We start from the raw sequence: 27,582 nt of genomic DNA, 5'->3' as shown, positions 1-27,582 counted from the left end.
AGCATTTTAACAAGAAAAAGAAGTTTTTTCGATTCGATTTTTTTTTTCCTGTAATAATAAATCTTAGCTTGCCATTCCCTAGCTGCAAAGAGAGTTATCTTCATGAGTTTATGTGACCCCAAAGTTTCAGTTTACATACCCTCTTGCTCAGAGATCTTGCCTGCGGAGAGACTTTTCCTTCCTGAAGTTACTCAAAGATTGTAAGAATTGAAGCTGAGGCTTCAAAGTCCAGGAAGAGTGAATGTTGTCTTATCCTGCTGCTGTAGTGGAAATCCAGCTGCCTGTGTTTAAATAACAAGGGCGTTAGACTTCATGTCCATCTGTGAGGTGTTGAGCATAACACTCAGCTTTTCTCTGGTATTTCTTTTGCTTTTTTTTTAGTTTGGCCTTTTTATAAAAATTAATTCATATATATGCCGGCACGTTTGTGTACACATGCACATATGATAAAATAATCAACCTCATAAATAGGTAGTTTCTCTTCAATTAACATTCTTATTCTGTCATGATGTTTGCTTAAAGCAATAGTATAGGGACCATTTTCATAGTAATAAGCTATTTTACCCTGCTGCATATGATACTTAAGGCATAAGGTCAGTTATTAATTGTACTTAGTTGATTGCTTTAAAACTGAGTTCTGAATTTACCCTTTTATTAAAACACATGAAAAAAATACTTTTATAATTTTCTTAAGGCCATGTTTTTATTAGATATGAGCCATTATCTCAATGATAGTAAAATATCAAAACAAAACCCTAGTGCCTTGTATCAGATCATTTTGAGCCATGTGCATTAATGGTTTCATTCCATACAAATTTTTAGAAACTGTTTATTTAAAATAATTTTGAAATCACAGTTAGGCGCTCTAAATTGTATTTATCTTGATCTAAATAAGTAAAATCCAAGAGCTTTACATATTCTGCTTCACGACTTTTTAGCTTTTCTACCACAAATCGTCCGATGGAAGGGTCTAACGAGATTGGTTTAGAGAAAATGATTGAGGAAAAGTTTTGATTTATTAATCCATATTATATAAATGCTGGCATTTTAAATACAGGAAAGATGGTCCAAGGTAATTAAACAAAAATAAGAAGTCAAACTCAGGCCTTAAGAAGAACTTTTATCGCACAGTGAGAGTTGTTTTCCATCCTGCCCCATTTCCTGATTGATTTGAAATGAGCCCGAGCTTGGGGATGCTTCCCGGCGTGGAAGCGCTTGGGCTGGACACTGGGCCAGTGCTCAGGAGCAGGTGAGTGTCTCGGCCCTGGAGTCGCCAGGTCCCTCATGGGGGTGGCCCACATGGCCAGGGTTGGTCGCCGCATGGACAGTGCAGCTTGTAACTGCTGCCACACTTGAACAGAGCCCCTAAAAGCTGCAAGTTACTGTGGCTGGTCTGACAGGCAGCAATTGGGGAAGTCACCGTAGCTCCATCGTGTGTTTGAACACATGACTCGTGTCAGCAGTAAGACAGCCAGGTGGTGGTTGAAAGCTCACCAACCAGTCCCTGCTCGCCCGTACAGCTCATATGTGATACAGCACCTAGCCTAAGTACAGCTGGCACATCTGATAGACGTCAGTCATGCGTCACCACTAGTGGTCAACCGCACACCAGGTGCTCTTTCTAAATGGTATTAAGATGTGTCCACAATAGCTGCAACATCAGATGAAGAATTTGGCACCAAGCATAGGTTAAAGAAATTTGTCTAAAATTTCCTTGTTATTTTCCTATACTCTGAGCTGACAAGAGGCTGTGAAATATCATTTGTGCAAAATTGAGCCCAGGCTTGTAAGCAAGCTTATGAGCCCAGGCATGGAGCAGCAGGATGACTGCATTCCTAATTTCAAGCAGAAATAGCTCTCCTTTGAATAAATCCTATCCTTGATGCTGAAGCACTTCGAACTTTCATGACACTTGATAGTCCCGTTTAAGATTGGCAGTTTACAGCATAGGGTTTTTTTAATTATTATTTTTTTTCTAGGCATGACACTTAAATAGCTCTCAAGTGCTTCAGGAATCCTGGTAAACTAAACAGAGCAAAGATACCGTTTACAAGTGTAAGGTTTTGCTGGTAAAGATGTGTGGACTAAGAGCTTTAAAAATACTTTCCTGCCCCATCCAAGATAACTATGTTAGTAAAACCTCTGATGCAGGGATTTTTTTTTCCCCCAACTATTCTAACAGATGAATGCTTTTATTGGCTTAGCTTATGTCATTTGGAAAGGTGACACATCTTTCTGACAGAAAACCTCCTACATCTCTCTTAAGAGGACTCTGCTGACACAGGCCCATAGTAGAGGTAGAGCAGCAACTCTTCGACTGTGCTGGAGGTTTAGGAGTGATCCTGTGCTTGCAACCACCCCAGTCCAAATTAATAGTAAATACAAAACAATTGTAAATACAATACAGTTCAGCAGAGTGCAGATTTTGTAGTATCATTTTCATGGGGTACATTTATGGCAGTGGACATACCCAAGCTATGTTGAAGCAAACTTGGCGATCAGAAGCTCTTCAGCATTAATTGCTTCAAGTTCTGCAAACGTTCATTCAGACTGCTGCTTAGCAGCACAAATCGTCCCTTATGGAGCTCCACATTCCTAAGATTAGACCAGCTCTGAGCTTTGTATATCAGAAGCAAGCCAAAGTATCTGTAGTGCAGTCTGCCACATAAGAACATTAACAATTAAATTGTGATCTGGTTTTGTTGTCTGTTCCCAGTTGAGATAGCTGGAACTTGTTCACATTTTGAAACTTTTTTTTTCTCCATGGTAATGAGACTTACATGCTTTCAGCAACTCAGAACTTTAATTCTGGGGTATGGGATAGCTGCTGTCAAGAAGTACCAACTGTCTGATTCTACATAACCCAGCTGACTCCTGCCTCTCTCTCCCAAAATTCACTGTGGGTCTCTAGCAGATCAAAGACAAATATCCCAGCAACCTTCACAACAGAGATATCTTGAGATGCATTAGAAAAGAATGATTGGCTTTTGTTTGCTTTAACTGTGCTTTTGATGGGGACATCTTGATCAAACCCTGCCATATAAAACAGAACAGAAACTATGCTACCTTATCTAACTTAAAATTTCCTTGCAGACCAAAAATCTATATAGTGTGCCAACATTTTGTCTTGTTTTTAAAGGACAGGTTTCAAACGCACGTGAGTGCTCAGTAAAGAGCTTTTATTAATGTTCAAATTCTGTAACTGGTTGCATTAGATTCAGAGATATCTAGAAGACACTTGGGAAAATTCTGCAATAGGTTTTGAGCTCTCTGTTCTCCGGACCACATGTTAGGTAGGGTAATTTGTTAGACTAATTCGTTTTGGCTCTGCCTGTTATAGCTGAAATGAAGTGGACCCTTTCTAAGTTTTTCAGCCACAAGTTATTACATCATTTGTTAACCCCGAATGATGTGATGGGCTTTCTACTGAGCTGATAAATTTTGTCAGATTGCCCTGAGATTTGTTAAGAGACGCAAGTCAAGGCAGACTGCTGTGACTCCAGCCTTGCCCACAAGCCCCTGTTACTGCCTTGTGGTGCTCTAACCTGCCAGCACAAAGACGTCTTTCAACCCACTGGAAATGTGTGCTTGGGAACTAGGTATTCTGCAGGTTATTACAGCCTTCTCTCCTATAAACTCTTTATTAAGACACTAGGGAGCAGGGAAACTGGAGAATTGCTTTATTAAGTTAGAGCTGAAGCCTGAGGGTTTTATGCTAGAGAGTTGAGTCTTGTTTTTACCATTCACAAAATTGTACCAGCAGAATTTTGTGTACAGATTGGTTTTTGCTTTTGTACTAAGCTGTACATAAGGGAGGTGACCTTGGCACTTTCTTAAAATCTGAGTTGTTTAAGAATTAAGAATGTTTCTAATCATACTTGGTTTTAACATTTTATACTCCAAATGTAAAGTATTTGTGAAAATTTTCAATTGAAATTCTAAGAGGGAAATCAGTTACAGTGTGAACAGTGAGAAGTCCTAGACTCCAGATGCTCTAAAACAATCTGTTCTGCTGTGTCCATGCATTATTATTCCTATTATAATGTAATTTATTATTTTTGAAAATTATCCGAATTGTAGCATTCAATGAATCTCTGAACACAGTATCCCATAGTACTTGGGAAGGGGTATTCTGTGACTGTATTTCTATAGATGTTTTCTTTTGCTATATAAGACTGGTTTATACTGAATGTTTTGTCTACTGTAAGCAAGGATTTTACCACACATTTATGAATACTGTTAGGGAAAATTAGTCTTGTTCCTAGTTGAAATGGAAATTAGTTTTACTTTGGATTATTTATTATGCTTGCTGTTCTGTTCAAGTGTAGTTCTGTGATTCCAATCCCTAGTGAATGATATTATATGAAGGATCAGATTCAATTTTAAGATGGGCACAAAATTGTGAATATTGTAGAAATTACAGAATTATATCCAGGAAGCTGTAAAACAACTTGGGAATCCTGGTGTGGCAAACTTGCACTACAAACAGTAATTATAGGCCTCATGATGAAGAGTAGTCTTTCTCACTTCAGGAAGGACGTTCACTCAAGGGTCACTGTTCAAAGGTAACCACAGACTGGTTACTTGATTGGTGTGACTCTGAGTTTAATGAGAGTCAAAGGGTTTCTTGAAAGAGGGTAGACACATATCAAGCTCCCGAGAGAGTACATGAAGTTAAGAAAGAATTTAAATGTCCTTCCAAAAGCATCAAGGAAAAATTGTCTTGGTGAGTGATTTCTCTCTTTCCCTTTAACATTACTTTTGCAAATATTTCAGAGTCCAACTAATGCTGTTTGATTCACTAGAATTTCTGCAGAAAATTTGCTCCACTGCTGGAAGTCATTGAACACATTTGGAGTGGCAGTGCCAGTTAAGTTTCCTGTGAAAGGCATTCAGTTTGAACATGCCAAAACCTCTTAAAAACTCAAACCAGTATGAGGCAACTGGAGACAATGGAGGATTTGCGTCAAAAATTATTTTTGCTCCAAGCCAAATACTTACTGTAGACATCCCCATTAAAGCCTAGTGCGGCCCATATAAACACTATGCCTGAACTGAAATGGCAATGGAAGACAGGGGAAGTAGGTGAAAAGTTTTCTAAAAAGTTCAAGAGTGTGTGAAATTTGGGGACACTTCCTGTTCTTATCATATCCATTTCCCTTCCTTCCTAATTAGAAGCAACCGAGAGAAATAAGTATCCCCAAAATCCCACAAAAACTTTTAAATCCATTGTGATGAAGGTTGGTTTGATTGCTTGAGCCCATAAAAATACAAGTAGCATGTTCTAACTTTCTTGAACTTTTCACAGAAGTTTCAATGTGCGAGCTTTTTGCATTTGTTAGAGTAACTATAGAGGGTATGGGAATGATGCTGCAAAGAGTTACTCCCACAGGCCAATCTGCCTGGTCTACGAGTGGATTCTCATGCTTGTGAGATCAGACCTTGAGGCTGCCTGTAAACATCTTCATGTTTTCCCTGTACAAGAAGTACTATACTACAAAATATTGTATACAAAATATATTATTTTATAATCTTTTTAAAAAATATGTACACTAAATGAATTATGTAGGTAATACATGTGTAAGATGTTTTTTCGTGCACTCAGAATACATGATGAAAGTAGCATGTGTCATTATAAAGTTATAGTAATTATATATCTATAACTAGAGAAGAGATCGTCATCTTACATTACGGCAGCTTAGCAGTAGATCACTTGTCATTAAATTGACCAATAAATAGGTAATTAACATATTTGAATTTAATGGATGCGTTTTAAGGGATTTCAACTTCTTGCTTATGTAAGTGATAGTCTACCACTTGTGTGAATAGATCATTGACGTTTTCCCTGGCAAAGTGAAGGAACAAATTTTCAACCATCTGGATAGAGATGACTTTCAAAAAGATGCCTGAATGTTTTCTAACTTGTCGTCGTGAACACTGATCTAGGACTTACCAGTATAAGGGAATTAAATAGGAAGCAACAGTGAGATGGTAAATGTATTACAAAAAAAAATAAATTTTACTGTTACTTCCTTAAGTTTTTTTCAAGTCATGGAATTCTGTGAAAGAGGATAACATTGTTTCTTCCTTCTTAAAGATCTCCTACAAATTAAGGCCAGAAGGGATGCCTGAAGGTTGGGGAAGCCTGCCTTAATCACAGCACAGTCCAAGGAATAGGACTTAGGCCAAGGTCTAAGAAGTGTGTGTGCAAAAGTAGAAGGTGGAAGTGGAAGCTGGACAGTCCCACCACCAACATCAAGATAAAATTTATCTGATCAGCCTAGGGATACCTTTCCTGTTGTCAGAGTTTCCCAGCAGAGAAGGGACCTCAAGCCCTACATTCCAGTTAAAATTGAAATTTCACAATAGAAAAGATGATTGGAAAAGTCTGGAGGATCCAGACTGCAATCTGGGTCCTTCAGTGCTCTGCTACTTAGTGAATGAGAATATGGAAAACCTCACAGAGAAGCTAGAATGTGCGTCCTTTGAAATCATACAGTTACATCAAACTTAAACAGCATCTGAGTATTAAACTTGTGTTGAGCATTAATTTATAGTTGCAATTTTATTCTGCTCTCTTAATTTCTAACATGGGCATGCACTCAGATCTCTTTTTTTTTAGATAAGGTAAGTACGTTTGTTTTAATCGTGAGCTATATATTCGTTGATTTTGGAGCATTTACTAACTGTTGAAGTTTTTGTGGCAAAAATATATAATCTGGTTGTATCTTCCCAAAGGATGTAGTATGATCCCTTATATGAAGATATGGTGTTTAAGCATCACCTGGATCTGTAGTTCTATGTTGTTATCAACAGAGAACTGGAGCTGTTACAGTAGATGTCTTCTGGGTTTGTCATGCCTTGCCAATGTTGGGACATTTTGGTGTCACTCAAAGTTGGACGTAGTCACTTAATTCTTTTTTAAAATGAAGATTGTATTGTTGATTATTGCTCCATTCAATGTACTGGTTTTGTTTATTTTTCCAAAGTAAGCTCATAAAAGAAGGGATGCCTACCAATATTTTTTTTGGCTTAGTCATAAAGAATTATGTAACTGAAGTTCATTTGATCCATTTAGTCCCTCATTACCCCAGTGGTGCATCGGCAAGCCCCTGCCCTGACTGTAGTCAGTGGTGTGTCTGAGGTACCTAAAAACTCACATTGTCAGCCCCAATCTCTCTACTATCTCAATAGAGATTGGCTAATCTATCTACTGATCTCTTGCATTCTGCAAGATAATACAAGGCACGAGCCCTCAAAGTTGTAACATTGAACCCAAAGGCACCACTGGTTATTAGGTGTGTCTCAAACGCATTAGAAAAACAGACTATTGGTTTCTCGCTTGGGTCCCCCCAGCTCCTGATCCCTACTGTAGAGCATTCCTGCGGTACGTGTTGTGTCTGCTGATCATCTCTCCACTGGCAATCATGTGCTGGGATTTTTTTTCCCTGTACTAATAGTGTCTGAAGCTGATTCCGTGGCTGTATTTTCCTGTTCAGCTTTTCCCATTCTGGCTCTTCAGTCCATGCTATATGTGATTTACTGCTACTTACGCCTTACACTGACAGAGTCAAGTAGGGCCTATTTCTTCACTGTATAACTGTCATGATGGCTATAAAAAGCATCATCTTTGTGGGCCGTTTAAACCATGGGTTGCAGGCAGATGTTCATCTCATCAGTTTGATCAAGATCAAAACTATCAGCACTACCTTCTTCCCCATCTTACTTGTGATCCGAAAAGCAAAGGCTGTGTGTGCCCTGTGAAGAAAGATTAGGAAGAGATGGTGATCAATGCCTCCTGATTCTTACATCCGAATGGGGAAGTTGAGAATGATGGATTTGAGTGATGGCACACATCTGTGTTTGTCGTCTGAAGAAAATGATGATGTTCTCAGGTGATCAGGATAGCTAATTTTTGATACAGCAATATGAGACAAAATAGCTTGAGAAAAGAAAATACTTCTAGTGCAGAATGAACATTTTTTCCTCACTGAACAACCCTTCAGAAGATTTCAGGGAGTCATACTGGGACAGAATGAGCTGGGGATGATATCAAGTTTCTGTCAATAACAGTTCCTAGTAATTCATATGTGTATGTACTTCAAGGACAACGATATGGTCTGGGTTGCCGATTTAAAGTACAGTATTCTGTGCAAGTTGGTGCAACCAGTAAGTGCAAAAATATACAGTGCTAATACATTAACACAAATATGGAGAGTGTCTTTATTAAACATACTCAATATACGCATCTACATGATCCCCCACATTTATACAATGATACTGATTATTCTGGTTAAGTCATGGGAAGTGGTGGCTGGTGAGTTTAAGTTTGTGCTGTGAAATGTTATTTGCTCCACTTTCAGGTGGCAGAAAGCTACACAGGAGAAGGATGTTTCTAGTGTGCTGTGTGCCTGCATAGGACACTTTCTACATAATGCTAAGTAGCTGGAGGTCTGTAAATTAGCTCCCTAGCTTAGTGTGCACAAACTGTTTTATTGAGAGCAGCCTGGTGATCATTATTTTCAATAATGCATTTTAAAAAATCAATATTTTCATGTATTTTGCAGAATTGGACCTACATTTGGAGCCTGATGTAATCACAGGGACGTCATTGTAGATGACATATTAGTAATGAGCCTACGAAAGAGACTAGTTGAAGGCTTGAGTAAACCAGCCCTCTGAGATGCAAAGGAACGCTTAGGAGTGCTTGAGCCATGTTTTCATAGCTTTGGGGAGGGGGATTATAATGTTGATAAGAATCTTTGTTTTCAGGCTACACCTTTCTCTAGAGCTCTGGGATTTTGTCCTCCGCTAAACAGAGTCACTGACTATTCTTTCAGTTGCCTGAAGATCACAGTGAGAGATTGGTTCTTCTTGTGTAAGGCTTCGTGCTTAAATAGAAGATTTCGTACTGGAGTTGTGGAAGTTTGCATTCCACTGAATTTTCATCTCTTCAGTTGAATATTTCTGTATTTCTTCCTTCTTGGTTTAAAAAAAAAAGGGGGGGAAGGGGACAGACAAGTTTTTTAACAGTTAAAGGAAAAAATCTGGTTTGTACATCTTTATATAAAGTGAAACCTAGACTTCAAACTGAAAACGCCAGCATTGTGTTATCGCTCAGTGAAGCTCATTCTTTTACAATGTATGCTATTTTGTCCTAAACTTGTGATCTGTTTTGTCCTGTCCTCCAAAAGTCTTAGAAATTAAATGTGTCCCACAGGAGGGTACCTAATTTTAAAAAAACTAAATCTGTGGAAAGGCTTCCGAATGAAGGAAGACTGAAACTTCCAACAGTTTCTTACTCACCTGGAACTGACCACCCCAAAGATAAGATGCTGGGGTAGACAAACCCCAAATTTTATCTAGCATGAGAACTTCTACCTAAATATTACCTGGCCAATAATGATGTATGTTTTTTCCTTTAAAAGATTGCATTACACTGATTTTAAAATCTACATAATGGAAACAAAAGGCAAGGCACAATAGTTCAGAACATCGTAATAATGTTTAGGTTGTAGTTGCACAGAATTTGAAGTAATAGGATTTACTGAAAAAGATTTATGTGTGTGATATTTTAAAGAAATCAAGATTGCAAATGGTAATTAGTAAATGCTAATTTTGCATCAAGAATCTCCATCGAAGTGTTCCTTTCAGTTGCTGCTGCAAAAAAATACTTTTCACATCTCCATTGTAAAAGTCTTTTTTATAGCAGCATTTTCACGGATGCAGTCTATATGCTGAAAAGCAGTTACTACAGCATCAACAAAAATATCTAGTTTAAAAAATGGTATGTGTTGCCATTTTATGTAAAAGGAAAACCATTAATTTTAGTGCAACAAACATAGTGATAGAGACACAAGTTTCAAAATGCTGTTTTTATAAGTGTAATTCATTATACTTTCTTTGATCCAGTGTTACAAATTAGGGTCACTTGTGTCAGGAGATTAAAACCTTTTTGTTTCTCTTTGATATCAAACTATTCTTTCTCAGTCCCTTTCATCTTTCAGAACAGCGCTGTGAAATAGAGCTACAGCATCTTTGTCAGTTCGTTCGTGTTATTTGCAACAATCGTTTAATTGGTTTTAGTACTAATATTATTTAGTCATACTGTCCTTTTTAACAACAGAGGCTCTTTAATATCCTAGAAATGTTGAGAGGCTCTGGTGTTAGCTGGGTAAGCTTGTCTATGAAAGAGACCACAAAGAATTTTGGGACCATGGTGGGAGCACAAGGTAGCTAAATTGGATAGAAAAAGAAAAAAAATACAAGTCAAAGATTGTACATCAGAAAAACTACAGCAATCTACTGAAAATTAGTAGATGATAGTCGTGAGTAGCTTACAGTGAACCACGGGTACCAGCTTCCCTGAAGCACAGAAATAGGAACTTGGAGAAACTTGTAAAAGGTGTCCTCAGGGAATCTTCCATTTTTTCACTATGATGCCTTTAATCCTAGAATTGTCAAGCCACATGGAAAATAATAGGACTGAATAGTTCAGTCAGTTAAAAGTTGGTATTATTTCTTTTATCAAAAATATTAGGCCCTTCTGTATTTCTAGAGCTGTTAGGATTTGTATAAACTTTAAAACAAGTGAAGTCAAGTATTGAACTTGTGTTACTCTCTCTTTTTTAATTTAGGATCATTATCTGTGACTAAGCAGACGCTATTCAGTAGAAAGAAAGAACTTAAAGCCGGTATTTTTTAACAGATGATTCAACGAGAGGCAGAAGTAAAGAATAAGGTAACTGCTGTGGCGTTGACAGACTCTGTTCACAATGTGTGGCATCAAGAAGCTGGCAAAACTATTCGAGAATGGATGCGAGAGGTAAGACTTGTTTTCTTTCTGAAGACTAGAGGTGGATGTGTCTGTATAAGACTCTAGAAATACCTCTTCTATTCTTTTAGGATATGAGAGTACAGTTACAGAAAGGTAGAAATTCTGTGTTTAATCTTGCCCCTAAAATAGAGATGAAATATTTTTGAACTTCAAAATTACCAGTCAAAAACAAGAAGAATCTTTTTCCAGATCTTCTTTTGCCTGTACAGCAACATAGAAATATGTGCCATAATAGCACAAGCTGGTAATGGAGCAACATCCTAGGGGTTCTCTGTGCTCCTCAGTGCTGCTCCCATCTTAGTGGTGATGGCAGAAAAGACCCTTGCAGCTCCTCATGGCTCAGCTTGCTGATTTGTACTCATGGCAAAGTATTTTTTCTCCCAGCAGCTTTATGAGATGCAATAGCTTCTAAAGTGCTCTGAGATTTTTCTGATGGAAAGGCAGCATATTCTTTTTTACCACTGTCCAAGAGTAATGACTAGTTGGTCCAAGATTATCTGATTATCAATTGATATGGCCAGCAAGCGCACACAGCCACTCTTGGCTGAAGGATGATGGAATGCATTCATTATTCATTTTAATGCTTAAGTAGGGGATCGATGAGATTAAAAAACAGATTTTGTAAAGTGAGACCAGCCATACTCTGGTTTATGAATCCCTTTTCCAGATCAAATGAAGCTCATAGATGAGTGTTCTGGATTCCCATTTCACAGTGTTAAAATGATAGGTTTCTATATAAAATTGTTTATCCTGGACTTTCCCTTATATATGACTTTTTTCCTGTGGATTTGGTGAAACGTAGTGTACAGACAGTCTGTTCCTGACTTAACCTTACAGTTTTATAGGCCATGACTGATGGGAATAGAGAATCACCTGGGATGCAATCTGACAGCTCTGACTTAAATGTTAAAAATATAAAGAATGGTAACCCCTACAGGCTCTGTCAGAAAAATCCCCATTTTCTTTACGGGAAATCAAAACCTTAAAATATATGTTATATAGTAAAACTAAAAATTTTAAATCCTGTAATTTGAATCTGACAACTCCATTTTTCTTTAAGCATTTGCTCTGAATAAGACAAGTGCATTACCTTTAATTTCATTTGCAGAAAGTAGATGTTAAAGAATAAGTTAAATGATTAATGGCCTAAAAAGTGGATGGAGTGTCATAACTTACATTAGCATTGAAAATATCCTATAAGAAAGAAGAATTTTACGTATGTGAAGTGTGGCTGAGTGGTATTAAGACTAGCATATCACCTGGATATCTCCTACTTTAATCAGGTTTAAGGCTACTGGTAAAATGAATAATAATTAAAATATACACCTCATCGCTGCCTGTCTGTAGGGCTAATTGCTGTCATTGAAAGAATGAATTGTTAAAAAAGTAATTCTTCATTGAAGCTCTCTCTCCTGTATCATTGGTGGCCTATTTTTAGTATCTATAGAAGTCATGATTTTTGAATTTATTAGGAGCTGCGATGAATGATAAAACAAATCATCCATTTACATATCTTGACACTGCTTTCGAGAATACTTATTTCTTACAGGCAAGTGTCACATTGTATATAAAAGCTGGTTAATTGTCTGCTAATCTTCTGTATTATCTCCAGCTCTCTGATGTAGTATTCTATCAGTAGTTAATATTAATTTTACTTATTTCAAATGAATGTAATACTTCATAAAAATTCTACTTTTATAATTTCTACCATCTTACATTTGCAATTTCACATTCAGCTGTTAATTAAAATTATACATGCAAATTATAAAATGTGTATCTACTTTAAACCTTAAAGCCTTTGTGAAACAGAAGTACAACGATTTTTGCCATTTTTGCTAAAAAGTTGCATTACTGGATAGATAGGGTGTTTGTTTTCATGTGTTTTTTTTCCTCCATCTAGTTCAATAGTTTCATTGATCTGCTGTTTCTTACAAAAATCTGCCATGCTTTGTGAACTTCACTTTCTAATCTCAGACAGCAACCCTTCCTTTATGTTGTTCCTGCTCTCCCTGGTCCCAGAACAGTAGGGTTGCCTTGACAAATCTATTCAAAAGCCATTCCTCGGCCTTTATTGGTGGGGACTGAAGCCTTTGAAATTCTCTCCTCACTGCAACACAGCTGACATCTTCTTCCAGACAGAATGAATTAAGGAAATACAATAAGACACTTGATCTACCAGTCAAGGATCTTTCCACAGTGAGGACGGATTCCATGGTGCACAACTAGGGCGGCAAGCATCTACAAATACACAATACATGCTTGTTTACCAGAATAGCAATAGGCTATTTTTACAATCATGATTGATGGGATGATTTTTAAGAAATCTGTCTGAAAATTCATTCCAAAAAAAAAAAAAAAAAAGTTGTACCATTTTCTTTTTTTCTTTAATGAAGTGAATCGGGCTTCCCGTAAGGGAAAACTGAGATTTGTAATAAGTAAAGACATGTAGATCTTGGAGTTCAGGTGACAATCCTATTAAAAATGTATTTGCTTTATAATTAAATCTTCAGTTCAATAGGTTTGGAATAGTTTCAGCATACCTTATTAAAGGTGTATTATTTAATACTTTAATTCATGGTCTTCTCTGAATAGATTCCATTTAGAGTAAAATATTTAAAAACGTCATCCAACTCAGAGATCTGAGAACAAAAGGTAAATGTAAATGCTCTCAGAGCATAGTTCCTCAAAGATCAATGTTTACATTTTTAAATCTCCATACCAATTAATCTTAGCCATATTGGCAGTTATTTGGATATTAATCTGCTGTTTTGTTTGATTTCACTCATTTATAATTTCTTGTTTAGTAATTTTACAGCCATTCTCTCTGCAGCATATTCCTTCAAAACATGTTGAAAATTATGACCTCTTAATTTTTTCAGGCAATCAGGCTGAGTATTTGTAAAAGTAGTTATTTAACAAATACGGAGACCAGTAGCTTGAAGTGCCCCTGTTGGTCCAGTCACCTGCTTAAGTTCATTCATGCTCAAAGCAGCATTTACACACATGCTATTTAAGCACATTGCTGTTTCATTCCTGAATTGCAGTTTTACTATTTTGCCTATTTCATATGAAACTACAGTATTTAAGCATCAGGTAGCATCAATAAGCCAATTCATTCTGAAATTTTCATTTTCAGAAAAATCCTAAATTTCAGTAAATTGCATTGGGACTGCAATTTAAATGAGGGTGAGTTTGAGTATTTTGATGTGATCATTGCTTTTACTTTCAAAGACTGCTATTTATTTTTGCTTTAAGTTATTGGCTTACCAAAAACTTGCCTGTCTGCTGTTACAGAACTGTTGTAACTGGGTGTCTAGTTCAGAACCGCTGGATACATCAGTAGAGTCCATGTTGCCAGACTGCCCCCGTGTCTCTGCAGGTATGTCCTTTCATTTGCAGCAAGAGCACATATGGGTTTGTGCCCATGAGTAACTTGGTCATTTTAAAATACTGTGTTTTTTCGGTGTCCTTTAAACCTTCTGTGGCTGATTATGGTTGAAAACATATGACTGACTAAGTGCTGTAATTTTATAAATTTTACTCTTTATTTTTGACTTTGCCTAGGACTCAAATTTTCTATTTGCTTATAGTTTGCTTATATTTTGTAGTCATCTCTTTGGATTTAGTGAATTAATGACATAATAAATAGAAGCTTATGAAAAAATATATAGGAGTGGGAAATTCGTGATTTATAGATATCTAACTTTCTGTAGACCAGGAATATCTAACTTTATTTAGACAAGAAGAACATTTTAAGAAAATGTATTTATGAAAGCTACAAGTGAATGAATTAAGACACTTTCCTGAATTCTGATCAACATAAATCTGGTTCAGATAGCAATATATTTATAGATCTTGGTCTTACAGATCCAAGAATCTTGATTGGATATGTCTGTTGTTTTGGAAATGCTCAGTTCCTGGATTTCATTTGTGAATCCTAAATCTTGAGACACTTGAAATTATATAAGAAACACTTTGTTAGTGTATAATAATACACTATGTTATATTATATCTATAGTAATAAATACACTAGTATTACACTAGTGTTTATTACACTACTAACAATCCAGAAATTAGATAAAATTGTGAATGTGACAGGAAAGGAAAAATCTCAAATCTCTATGGTAAAGTCATCTAAAATACAGAAAGCTTTTTTTGAAATTTCATGTTTTATCAGATTTCCTAGAAGTCATAGATAGCATTTTTTTATATATTTCTATGTATATTTTTTCTAGAAAATCAGGTTCAGAGGAACATATTGCCCATACAATATTAATTTAAAAGCTGAGACGCTGTTTGGCCTCGCTCTCTAAGAAGCACTTGTTCATTTGACAAGTGATTTGACAAGAGATTCATACCTGTCTAGATCTGTGATGTAGTTAATGAGATCTAACCTTGCAGATGAAGTTTATTTCACAGCGGAGTTTTTTTAAGGCTTGGGAAATGTAGTTGTGCTTTACTTGAGAGCTCACAACGACCAGAGACCTGTAATCACATTTGTGCTGTGGTCATGGGGCCTAACCAGGCAGATCATCGGTTCTGTACAGACTGGATGAAATGGCATTCTTCAGTGCACTGGGAAAGTTAATATTGCTAAAAGCTTCTTAGATTCCAAGTTTATATACCAGCTTTCTTGTGCCTTATGAAGACTGCTAAAATTTGAAAGAAAAATACTGCTTCATGGAAGAATTTTTCAGAAAATAATGAACTTTTAATTGTGTGTGTGAGCCTGTTGTGCTATAGTACATATTACAGAAGTCAATTTCGTCAGGTAGGTGGGGGCTTGGATAGCAATTAGTAAGTATTTACAGTACAATTGCCATTGCTGGAAGTCTTCCATTGGTGCTTCTGTTCTCTTTCTTTGTAGTCATCTCATAAAAATAATGAAAACATATGATACAAAGAAGTCCTATCTGTTATTTAAAAAGCAAACCAACCCTTTAGTAGAGGGTATAAATAAGTCTGAATATTACATTTCTGTTGAGGAAGGATCATAGTAGGCATAATGTTTAGAAGCTACTGAAAGAAATCCAAGCTCCACTGCAGTCATTGACAAACATATAATTTAGTTAGGGCAGGATTTTAGCTGGTAGCAGTTGCAAAAGTTTTCTGGTTTTATTAATGTACATGTAATGTCTCTAGATTCAGATTGCTGGTGTTTTAGCAGACATTGTAAGGGAGTTTGGATAATGATTTAAATATGAATTGGTTATTATCATTTGGGTTCTTTAAAAGTAAACATATTTTTAAATAATATGGCTTTGTGTGACTATTACTGAATTGCCAGTTTACTCGTTATTGTTCATATTTCTTGTATCCATCTCTTACGTGAACATCTCTTTTAAGACATTTACAGAGGAAGAAGCGAGTAATTCCTACAGGTTTTATATGAACAATGGCATAAGTCTGCATTATAACTATTTGTAATAAATTGAGGACATGTTGCTTGATGTAGGAGCATTGGTAATTAATGTGGGAAATTTTATTTTACTTATTTCTTGAGAATTGCAGTACTGAAATAGCCCACACTAACATACCGGCAGCATTGCCCTTGTAATTTAAATGAATAGCAGTGAGAGCAGCGAGAGCAACAAGAGATTTTTTTAAATAAATCTTTGCAGAATCCCTTCACTTTTTTAGTTAGAAAGCAGAACATTTCTCAGCTTTGCTTTGTGTTCATACTGGGAAGTAGATTCAGAAATAACTGTCAATACTCATGAGCCAGTGTTTCCATAAAGGGTCTGATCTTCAGCCATTTCGCGTTCTGAGGTTTGTAGGAAACCTCTGTTGGTGTGTGAACAATCCATATTTCAGGTTATGTCACAGTGTCTTGCTTGTATTTTCCTTACCAAGTACTAGAGGAAAAACAAACAGCTGTTAAACTGGAAGAACAACTTGCATTTCCAGACAGAGTGGTTCAAGCTTTTGATTAGAACATTATTAAGTAATTAAGATGTTTGCCATACTTCATTCATGTCTTATTTACTTACAAAAAAAAAAAGGGATAAATATTCATCAGTAATTAAACATTGTAGGCATAAAAATAACAATGATAAAGACAATATTGGGGAAAGCAAGTCCCAGTAAATCCCTCCTGTGGCCTAAGTATCTCCTTCTGGATAGAGCCGGGGTGTTGCAAGGGTCCCATCTCCACGGTCTTTGCTCTGTCTCAGATTTGGCTACATGCTAGCATCATCGCATAATGTCTTCTTGCAACAGGTTATCAGCACACAAAAGAGATTATCTTCTAAAACCTCCCATTTGACCCAGTTATCCTATATGGTGTCTGCAATCCTAAAAAGCTTTCCGTGAATTATTAGAGATGTCTGTACTAGCTCAAATGTCTCCTGTCGGATCTGGAGCCCCTGCTCAGGCTGTTGGTCAAACAGCTCTCCTCCTTGTTAGCCTGTCTTGTTCTTCCCAACCAGAAGAGAAGAATCTCCCTTCCCAAGCTATATATCTTTTACCAGGAGAGATCCCTTCTGGAGATCCCTGGAGATCCCTTCTGTTGTTTCTGTGGCTCACAGCCCTCTCTAGTTTCCAGTGTAATTCCAATAGAGTCGGTGTGACTGAAGCTTTCACAGCAGGTGGTAGCAAATTTTCCCAGGTGATCACGGCCCTAGTTTTCCTGAGTGATGTTATCCTAGGGTGTCTCACAGGAAGCACCTTAGTGGTTGCATGGGGTGCATTTCTTAGCTCATGTATTTCTGCCAACGATAGCTTTTTGTTTAGCAGACTTCTTAGTAGACTAAACTTTGCAGTATTTTGCCAAAGTGCACCAACACTTATTTGCATAATCAAATAATAAAAGTTATTGTAGCGCTAGAAGAAATGAATTGCCTAATCAAATCCTTTCAAAGTCTCTCTAGTTGACCTCCAAAATCACTAGTTATTCTTTAAACAGTTGCAGTCAATGTAATTAAAACATTGTAAAATAAGGAAATTATAACATCAAAAGACAAACAAGATGACACAATGGAGTAGAGTGTTGACGGTAATCAAGAAAAACTCTATTCAAGGAAGAGCTTAGCCTTGAATATATATTTCAGTAGTATAAAAAGAAGTGCAAAAATTAATGTAGCTAAACGAAGTGGACTCAGGCTGGCTGCAGAAATACAAATTTAATCTTAGGGGAAGATATTTTGGAAGCCATTTTGGAGGTGCTGGGGACCAATTTTAGGCTTTTAACTCTAAACGGTATTCAAAGACAGATATTATTTCTTAGTGCCATCAAGGAGAACTGTCTATGTTATGTGTAACATAGATGATATGCTGGCGACTGTGGAGGGTTGAGTTAATGCATGGGATGCCTGAGTGCGGAGGGGAGAGAGTGGCAGTCTTCCCAGATCAGGTAAAGCAGTAAGCTTTGCACTTGTCAGCACAGAAACGCAGCCCTTCACATTGCACAGAGGTTCAGAAAGTGGCTGTCTTGCTGCTTTACCTTCTTGAGGCCTTTGAACCTGGCTCCCCCTTGATGCAGCTTCAGTTTTCCCTGGGCTGCACTGGGCTGTTCCAACGTGCGTCTTTCCGACTAGTGGAAAATAAAGCAGTGTTGCCTCCCCGAGAGCATCTATTTGTGGTACCAAAATGTGAATGTTTTGCCTGACAGAGCTTGCCCTGGCAAGGAGTTGGCTGTCGTCTGGCGAGCCTCTCAATTTAACCATAGCCATAGCCAAAGCCAAAGCACGTGTTAAACATGCTGTGTTCCTTGGGGCTGGGGGCTCTTTGGGAGATAAGTACAAGGGACTTGCACTTGCAAACAAATAAGAAATGTGATTCTGCAGGGCTCAGAGAAAAGCAGGGAAAGCTGGTTACCTGCTGCTTTTGAGTCCTCGCCGTAGTCTGATTTAATATCAAGACAAGAAGTATGATACTAAATGTTCCCCTTGGGAAGGCTGCTTTGTGTGGAGTAATAGAATAGCATCAATAATCCTTCCGCAGGGCTACTGTAAATTTAGGTAAAGTTATTCTGGACTGTTAGATCTGTTTAAAAGCACTGATCCAAGCAACTCAATGCATAGCTGATACAGAGGCCTTTTCTGTAGAGCAGGAAAGGCACAACGAAACCCCCTGTACACACTTGTGCAGAACTGTCAGATTCAGCCCTTGCTCCAGAGCCTCTGCTGCTATCAGTGAAACCAGGACTTTATCCATCAGATTCCAGGGGTGAGTTTTATTAGCTTTCCTTAGCAGCTGACTTTTGCCCACTTTTCAAAAGTTCAGTTTTGTATTTCTATAAAAAGGCGACGTTGTGCCATAGACCTGCATGCTGTGCAGGCTGCGGCACCCAAACAGGCTGATCCCCAGTGAAATGGATTGGGCTCCACACTGCTAGAGAGTCTGTGCTCGGAGTTAATTCCACAAGGAAAGTTTGGACAGCCATAGCAAAGGACCAACTTCTTATTCTCTCTTTCTTTTCCTGAGCTAAAAGCGTGGTTATACCACGCTAAACTGCCACTCTTAAACACTTATGAATCTCACTCATAATAAACAGGAGAGAAGGCAGCCCTAAGCCGTATAAAGCACTCAAAGCATACCTGGCTTGTGCCCGTGATGCATTTCAGTCCTGTTTAACAACTCTTCTGACTTTTTACTCTTTAATCAGCTTGATGAAGAGAGCTTTATACTGTAGTTTGCCATTAGTGTTTTATGAGCAGTGGTAGGCATCCAATAACTTTAGTAGTTGAAGAAATAAATACAAAACCATGTATATGGCAATGACAATAAGGCAAATCAGACAGTTTATCCATTTCATTAAAAAATGCTATATTTGCGTTCAGTAGTCATTTGTGGAGATTAAGATTATAGTAATCAGCGTTTACTTTAGACCTCTTTTCATGCTATGGCCTGAAGTTCTTGTGCCTCTGTAAATAAAGGCTTTTTACTAAGGAGAAAAGATAGCCAAGTAATTTGTTTTAAGATACCTGTAGCATTAGTAGCACAAGCAGAGGGAAGCAGGAATCTGTGAAGGTTGCTTCTTAGCTTTATGGTGAGACCTCACATGCTGGCTTGAGTGGCCATACACTCAATTTTTCCTGCTCTAGGTTGTCAGTCAGGGATTGGAAATTATTACGGAAACTTTGAAGGATCCGTTGATCTTAGCAGCAGCTTTGGCAGCTGCTGTACATGTGCACTAAGACCAACTTTAACTATTGGCTTCTTAGTGTGGAGATAAGTAGCTTTTACCTGCTCCCTGTTCTTCAAAGCAGCCCTCCTTTGGTCTCCTGCTCAGCCTCAGGTGTTTCAGGCAGCTTTTTGTTTCATGTCTAATGCTGAGCTGGCGGTGAGCTTGTACGGCGTGGGGCGAGCAGCCTCCCTGCTCCGAGCTTTGGAAAGGACACGTACGAGAAAGACCTTGCAGGTTCTTTTCCAGAATGCCAGAGCCTCTGAAAGGAAAATGTGAATTTGGAAATACTGACTTGAATTACAAGATGTTGCAGTGGTGAGAGGAATCAATTTTATAACTTTCTGTGAGCAATCAGATGTTTGATATATGGTGAGGTTGTTATTTTTTAGGATAAAACACTCATATTCATCAACTGTTCAATAAAATGACTAATACGTATTTGGAGAAGTACTGACATTAGAGAAACTTTTTTTTTTTTTAATCAATAATTATACCTGTACTCAAATATACCATTTGTCATTGCATTTTTTTAGGGTACAGTGAACTAGTTGCAATGATCTATGTTTGCTGCAGAGTTCCTGAGGCTGGCTTTAACTGTGATAATAATGAATAATGTAATTTATTACAGCCAGATATTTCCTATAAAATCTTTGACTGCTGTGTCCACTGCTTCCAGCGCTGTTTACTATTGTCTCCTTAGATCTTCTTACATTCCCATCTGTCCTAAGTCTTATTCCAATGTGTGATTGCAAACCTCAGAGTTCAGAGCCCTTCTGAACTCAGAGTTCTGTCCTTATGCTTCATCTGAGCCTATTCAGAAGCAAGCCAAATCCTACAAGGAGGATATTGGGAGCAGTCTGTCTTCTGCATGGGTGTGTTGTTAAGATACTTACACTTTTACCCCTTTCTGGTCCTTATAAGCACAGTGTCAGTACAATGAGTAATGAATATATTTGTGTTTAGAATAGGCAAATGCAACTTTATTGAAGATTTCCAAATGACAGTTTAGACTGTCATAAAGTGTCATAAATGGCACTTTAAAGATGCTGTGATAAGTATAATTTAATTATTGCTGAAAAGTCAATCTAACATCAGTTCAATCTGCACTAGTTTTGTCTGTGGGAGGGGAACAACTAAAGCAAATTATGCTTTGTCTTCTAACCCTATGAAAATCCTTTATGAAAAATGAAGGTGGGATTCAAACTGGTTTAATTCTCAAGACCATGTCAGAATATGCCTAGCAGAAATAGATATTTATCCACCTCCTTTTTCTTTAGATCATGGCTTGTCGCCACATTTCTTAATGCAATTCCTTCCCCGCTTCTCAGTTCAAATAGGAAATATTAATCAGAGGGTTTTAGTACATCTTCTATACCCAGAAAAAAAGGCCATACCACTGACTTTTCATCTCCTCTGAAATATCAATAAGCTCCAGTCCAGCAATAGTGAGTGTGCCTCAGTAAATTCTGACGCAGCTATTTTGTGTACTGAAGTTAAATGCTAGTTTTTCTGTTCCAAGTTGCATCCACTTATTCTTAATTATTTTAAATGTGTTGTCCATCTTTGCTCGATATTTCTGGGAAGCCAGAATGTCTCTAGAGATGGGATCCAGTACATCAGTGTTATTTTTCCTAAAGGCTAGAATTCTGCTAGAACTATGAGCCTCTTCAGGCCTGTGAAAGATGTAATCCAAAATCTATTTTTTTTCACATTGACATAATATCCATAAAACCTGTCACATTTTAGCTTGCATTTTCTGTTAGAATCCAAATTTGCAAATGTGGTATGATTTTTTAAAAATATTTCATTGTAATTGAGAACTTTTCATCTTTTATTATTGTTGTTGTTTTCAATAAAAGCACATAGTTCTGCCAGGGAGGATGTTTAAATGACCTAGTTTGCACTTTTATTTAAAGGTCTTAACATTTTGTGCTTATGCTGAAATCTATAATTTGCATTGGTTAAAATGTGTCTTCCAGAAAGTCATTCACTCTCTGATTGGAAGGATTCAAGACATGGAGAATTCTTTGCTTCCCTATGTCATATGTCAAACTTTTAAGAGGAGCAGCTTCTTTCCAGTTTGCCTTTAGCTAGTTTAAGATTCAGCCATTCGTTCTTGCTATGCCTTTTTTTACTAAGTTAAAGAGACATTTAGTACATGTAGTTTTTCTTCTTGTGAATTATTTACTGAAATCAAGTCAACTCTCAGATTTTTTTGAGAAACCACATAGATCAAGTTCTTTATCTCTCACTGAAAGCTCCTTTCTCAAGGTTTCAAATACTTTTATACATTATTCTTTGGCCTCTTCACTCTTAAATTTTCCTTTTAAAAATGGACTTATCTTTGTCTCATCCACACAATGCACGCACAGATCTTCAATACCTGTTCTTATGTTTTATCAACCAATTGTAACATTAGACCATTTGATCACCATATTGTAGAGTCCACTTATAAAGGAGCTTGACCACCCTCTTCTGACGCTCGTTTTAGAACTGCTGCTCTTTGTCTTATTTCTGAAGTATTTTTCCAAAATGTTGCATGTAGTTATTTTAAAAGAGATGAACACACGCACAAAATACTTCCTTGTTCATAAGCTGTCTGCCTGTATTCATATTTTTTGTTTTTTGACACCAGGGAATTTGTTTACTTCCTATGTTGTTGAATATCCTTAGGACTGGTATCAACCCCTCTAAACTCTATCAGTAATGTCTCTATTAAATGATAATTTCTCCATGACAACTACATTTGCAGATTACTTAGTTTGCAAGTTCTTAGGATTATTGAATAGTACTGATTGTTTTAACCTGCTTTCCCAAGTAAACAAGAATTCTGTAGTCGTGCCATTTGTCTCCTTCTGAATTTATGAAACACAGATCAATTTCTACCTAATTTGAAATTTCAGTTATAATTATGTTTCTCCAAATGTTGTGAAAATGGTTAGCAGTCTAGAAGAAGTTACTTTTTAATGTCTTCATTGAAGGACAAAAAGGAGTGGCTCTGGTGTTATGCATGGCATCTGAGAAGAATGACTAGCCAAACACCACAGGCTCCAGAATAACTCAAAATGTATAGGGTCCTTGTTCCAGAGATTTCACAGGAAATCTGAGGGGAACAGGATGCAGTTGCAGGAAAGAAGGGAAGACAAAAATCCTTAGGAATCCTGTCTTCATTTTCTCAGAATATTCCAGAAAAATACATCAAAGGTCAGACAAAAAATAGTGTATTCTATTTGCATATCAGTCCTTTTAACCTAAGCATGCCAGTTCATTAAAGAGTGAAACTGACTTTGTTTAAAACTTATTTTCCATTAAGTCGCATTCACTTCACCTAATTATATTTCTGTATCTTAGTGCTTCATTAATACATTCCAATATCGTAGGACTGTGAGTCTGAAAAGGATTTTTAGCATATATCTCCTTCATGCAGCAGCCTAAGGCAAGATCAGATATTTATATGCCATTTCCTGGCAATTGTCCATCTAATTGGTTCTTCAGTATTCCTGTTGTGGGAATCACATCCTCCTTGGGCAGTCTCTTCAAAACTTCACTAGCTTTACCATTAGACAGCAGCTACCCTTATCTTCCTCTCTGCAAACATAAAACTTCAGGACCAACTTTTTAAGCAAAGATTCCACCAAAAAAAGACTTAGGGAATTTGGTTCCAGAAGCTACGATTAGTTAGCCGTGTCGCAATGCCCACAGAAAATGAAGTCTGATACTGGAAATGTAGCCTATGAAACTTCCGTAGTTACCTCTCCATTCTGGTCAATACTACTACAGTCTCAGATGAGGATACCATGTCCTACTTTAGCATTACACCCTTAAAAATGCATATCAGTTGAATGGAATGGAAAGTGTTGAAAATCATAAGTCTCGAGCAAATGACTTGCAAGCAAAATTTGAATGAATATGGTTTGTTTTCCCTAAAGGAGAGTATTTCTGCTGGGGAGAGAAAAAGGTTACAATAAAAAAAAATCAGAAAAGCTGATTCTCCATGTACATGGTAGCTATGGAAGCAATTTATGAGGCTATATACCCAGTTTTCCATTATTTTTCCTAAGATTTATGCCAGGCTAACTATGGAGCTAGTCCTTTCTGAAAGTTGAATTCTTATGTAATTTCTCTGCTTTTTTTTTTTTTAGTTGATTTAAACTGAATATGAGTGGCCAGTTAGCTGTTTTATGATTCTTGAATGCAAACTCTGCAAGCCTACTAGTTTAGAAATATTTATCCCTGGGTAGATATCAATGAATGAAATAGAAAGTACTTCATCACACACTTTGCCATCTTTTGTAAATATAGAAGAGAAATATATATTGAATGATTTCAGAATTTTTCTACATAGTTATTTACAGTTTCACCCAGTCCATCTTTGCTAAGAACTATGTTTCTTATATGTGTATGAAAGAAAGGACTTCATTTTACCAAGTCTATGAGCCATAGCTTGGTACTCCTTTGATAATTTTAGGTTTCCATATCATCTTTTTACACTGATAACAACCTATTTTCGCTTTTTTTTTTTTTAATTTAATGACTGATTTCACTTTTCTAGTGAACTGGGACTAAAGCTCTCTGGTTGGGGTTTTGGTCATCCAACAAACTTGTTAAGAATATTTTTAATTAATTTCTGTTCAAATATCTTCTCTTGATTGAATTTGTTACGATTTCTCCCTACCTTGAAGAACATAGCCTTTTGAAGCACCAAGCATATATATTATTGGCTGAGACTTTTCTCTGTTTTATCAGACTGAGTGCAATCAGGTCAGGGTCACTGGCCCTAGGCAAGCACCAACTTCCAGCCCAGTGATTTCATTCATCTTTATCCATCATAGCACTGTCTAAAATGTTAAGTTCATGGAGAGCATTATATCTGTTTTGATAAAAAAAAAAGAGTTATAATTTTTAGAAACACTAATTTTGATTTAGAACTGGCCAGAAATGACCAATGATATACATTTTTGAACTGATGTCTTCCGTAACACTGAGGCTTTCCATGCAGCACGTGTAGGCTTAAGGAGGAGTTTATTCTAGCCTCTATATTCCTCAACTAGTCTATTTCTTCAGCTAAGGCAGAGTGCCACAAACCTCCCAAGCAGCATCTCCTCTTAGGCTTTGAAAGCAGATGCCTGCCTGCATGTATGCATTAAAGGCCCATGATCACATGAGTCTCTGGAATAAATAATAGTATTTTTAGACTAGAACATCATATCTGCACCATTTTTGTTTGCTTAAATCATCCTAAGTAGGTAATATTAAATAGCTAATAATAATTAACATTTTAATTCTTCAACTATACAAATTATTTTATCGATGTCTGCAGTGCCAGTTATATGAAATCGCTGCTCATTGATGGACAATAAATAAGAAGTATTAGAAAATCTGCAAGCAGTGCTACAAAATTGATTTAAAAATTCGTTTCTTTTTCATCTTTGACACATACATTTATTTGCAACACATGGAGGTTAAATTTATATCTTATTTGCCTTCTTAGCGCCTTGCCCTCAAGTTGCAAATTTAACAGTTTTCTGCCTGCTTGAACTAGCTTTCAGCCGAGAAGATTAGCTTCCCAACCTGTGAGATAACCAAGAAATGAGAAACATGGAGCTCCATGATGCCATTTTTAGAGGCCTTTTTCACAGTACAACTGCACTTTGAGCTTTCTCCTATCAAGAAAAACTCCTATATTTGGAAGGCCCCATTTTCTGTTGAGAGGACTTGTCATTTTCTGCTAACCAGTGTCAGCGACTAATCTCATCATGTTAATGTGCAGGGACAGTTAAGTGACTTGTTTTAAATGCATTGTGATTGTAATCTATTAATTAAAAGCAAAAGCAAACAACTGCTTATAGCTAATGCTCAGAAGCTGATTGTTTACATAAGTAGTTTTAAGAACAAGGCTAATTTAAGTGGGCATTTTATATTCTTACATTTTAGACATTAAAACCATTCTCTGTGTATAAAGACATGACACACACATATGTTCATATTATGTATAGTTATTTCTTCCAAGAAATACTTTGACATTAAAATTAGGATGTAAGTAAAATAATATTATTTATTAAATGTAGTTAGAGTGGAATAAAGTATTCTCCAATGTTCAAACTTTTATTTTATGTAGTTTACAAGACATATCTACCATGTATTAACAGACAAATAATGCATGTGGTTAATAGAGTAACACATTTCAGATTATGTTTTTAATTGCTGCTGTGAGCACAGTAGAAAATTTCAAGGCAAATGTCATACTTTTGAGCAAACACCGTCTTAGCAAATATTAAGCACCTATCATTACTTTTAAGGACAGAAAAGACTTTCCTCTTTGTTAATTTGACCTCTCTGCAAATGAGATATTGTATACAGAAATCCGGGTTACTTTGAGATTTTTATGTTGTTACAACACTTGAATTAATACATGTTATATACAGCACACGTATAATTTTATATGACATATAAATCAGATATATCTGAAATATCTAAGGCCAACTTCTACTGTCGCAAACTCACAGGAGGATGCATATGACTTCTACAGAAGGCTTACACGTGTAGGAAGGCGGACCTTCGCTCTGAATTTGCTTTGCTAGACAAAACAGATTATATTTATATCTCTGTGTCTTGTTTTCCTCTGTGCCTTCAAAGTGATCAGTGATTTTATGTCAAAGTTTAAACTATATACTAAACTAAGTGTTAAACTTAGAAGAGCCTCTCCTGTGGTGTATTTTCAGTCTTTTGGAAATTTTCATTTGAACGTTCGTGCTTTGTGTGAAACATAATGATGGTCTAGCCCTGCCAGAATGTATGAAGTACTGTAGTTGATAGATCTGGAGTTTTCAGATGCAGCTGCACATATGGCAAATGTATACAAAATCTCAAAATGCTTGTTTCCTGAGAACTGGTGTCACTTCCCAATTCTAGGGTAATTAAACTTGGATGACTCATCATTAGTCTAAGCTGTTACATTGAAATATTTGTTATTTGAGCCATTTGGTGGTAGAGGTCTAGATCTCCATTTACATAACTTGTCTATTTAGTGAAATCTATTCCCTTTTCCATATTTTCCCACAAAATCAGACACAGGTAAAGAGCTAAAGATCTCCTAAAGCAGTAACATGGTGCAATCCAGTGATAATTCATGTAAAAACTTTGAAATATGATTTGTTTTAATTAATACTTTGGACATTTATGGTTTTGAGCATTTTCTGCTACTGATTACAAAATAAATACTTTTAGCTAGTATCTTAAATACTAGCTTACAAATTTGGCACAGCTTATGAATCTTACAAATTTATTATGACAATTAGGGACCTGATTCAGCTGCCATTAAAGTCAAATTGAAGAATCCCAGTGGTTCTGATGGGCTTCACATCTGTCTTTTTGTCTTTGGACACTGCTGTTTTAAACTAACTGCAGAGAATATGTTAAGGACATTTTTTTTTTCAAGTGTGTTTTTTTCTTCCTCTTATAATAGCCCTGCATGAAATTTATTGAACAGTAGATATATCTAATGTAAACCTGTCCTCAGCTTCCTGTCCTCCAGGAATGCCTAAGCTTCCCAGAACAGTCTATGTGACCATGCAGAAGAAAGGACACAAGTTTCAGAGGGCAACTGAAAGAGCACTGA

At 36.8% G+C, this 27,582-nt stretch overlaps 1 protein-coding gene across 1 annotated transcript in view; it reads left to right on the top strand.

Annotated features, from left to right (window-relative positions):
- FAM172A (family with sequence similarity 172 member A) overlaps positions 1 to 27,582 on the top strand; it is a 141,154-nt gene that overhangs the window by 61,548 nt on the left and 52,024 nt on the right. Inside the window, exons 5-6 of the mRNA XM_026044093.1 lie at positions 10,709 to 10,825; positions 14,132 to 14,216. Of these exons, the coding sequence (XP_025899878.1) occupies positions 10,709 to 10,825; positions 14,132 to 14,216 (202 nt within the window). The remainder of the gene's footprint in view (positions 1 to 10,708; positions 10,826 to 14,131; positions 14,217 to 27,582) is intronic.

This window comes from Nothoprocta perdicaria, unplaced genomic scaffold, assembly GCF_003342845.1.
Source record: "Nothoprocta perdicaria isolate Ctin4 unplaced genomic scaffold, notPer1 scaffold_35, whole genome shotgun sequence".
NCBI lineage: Eukaryota > Metazoa > Chordata > Aves > Tinamiformes > Tinamidae > Nothoprocta > Nothoprocta perdicaria.
This window is presented reverse-complemented; position numbering and strand designations above follow the sequence as displayed.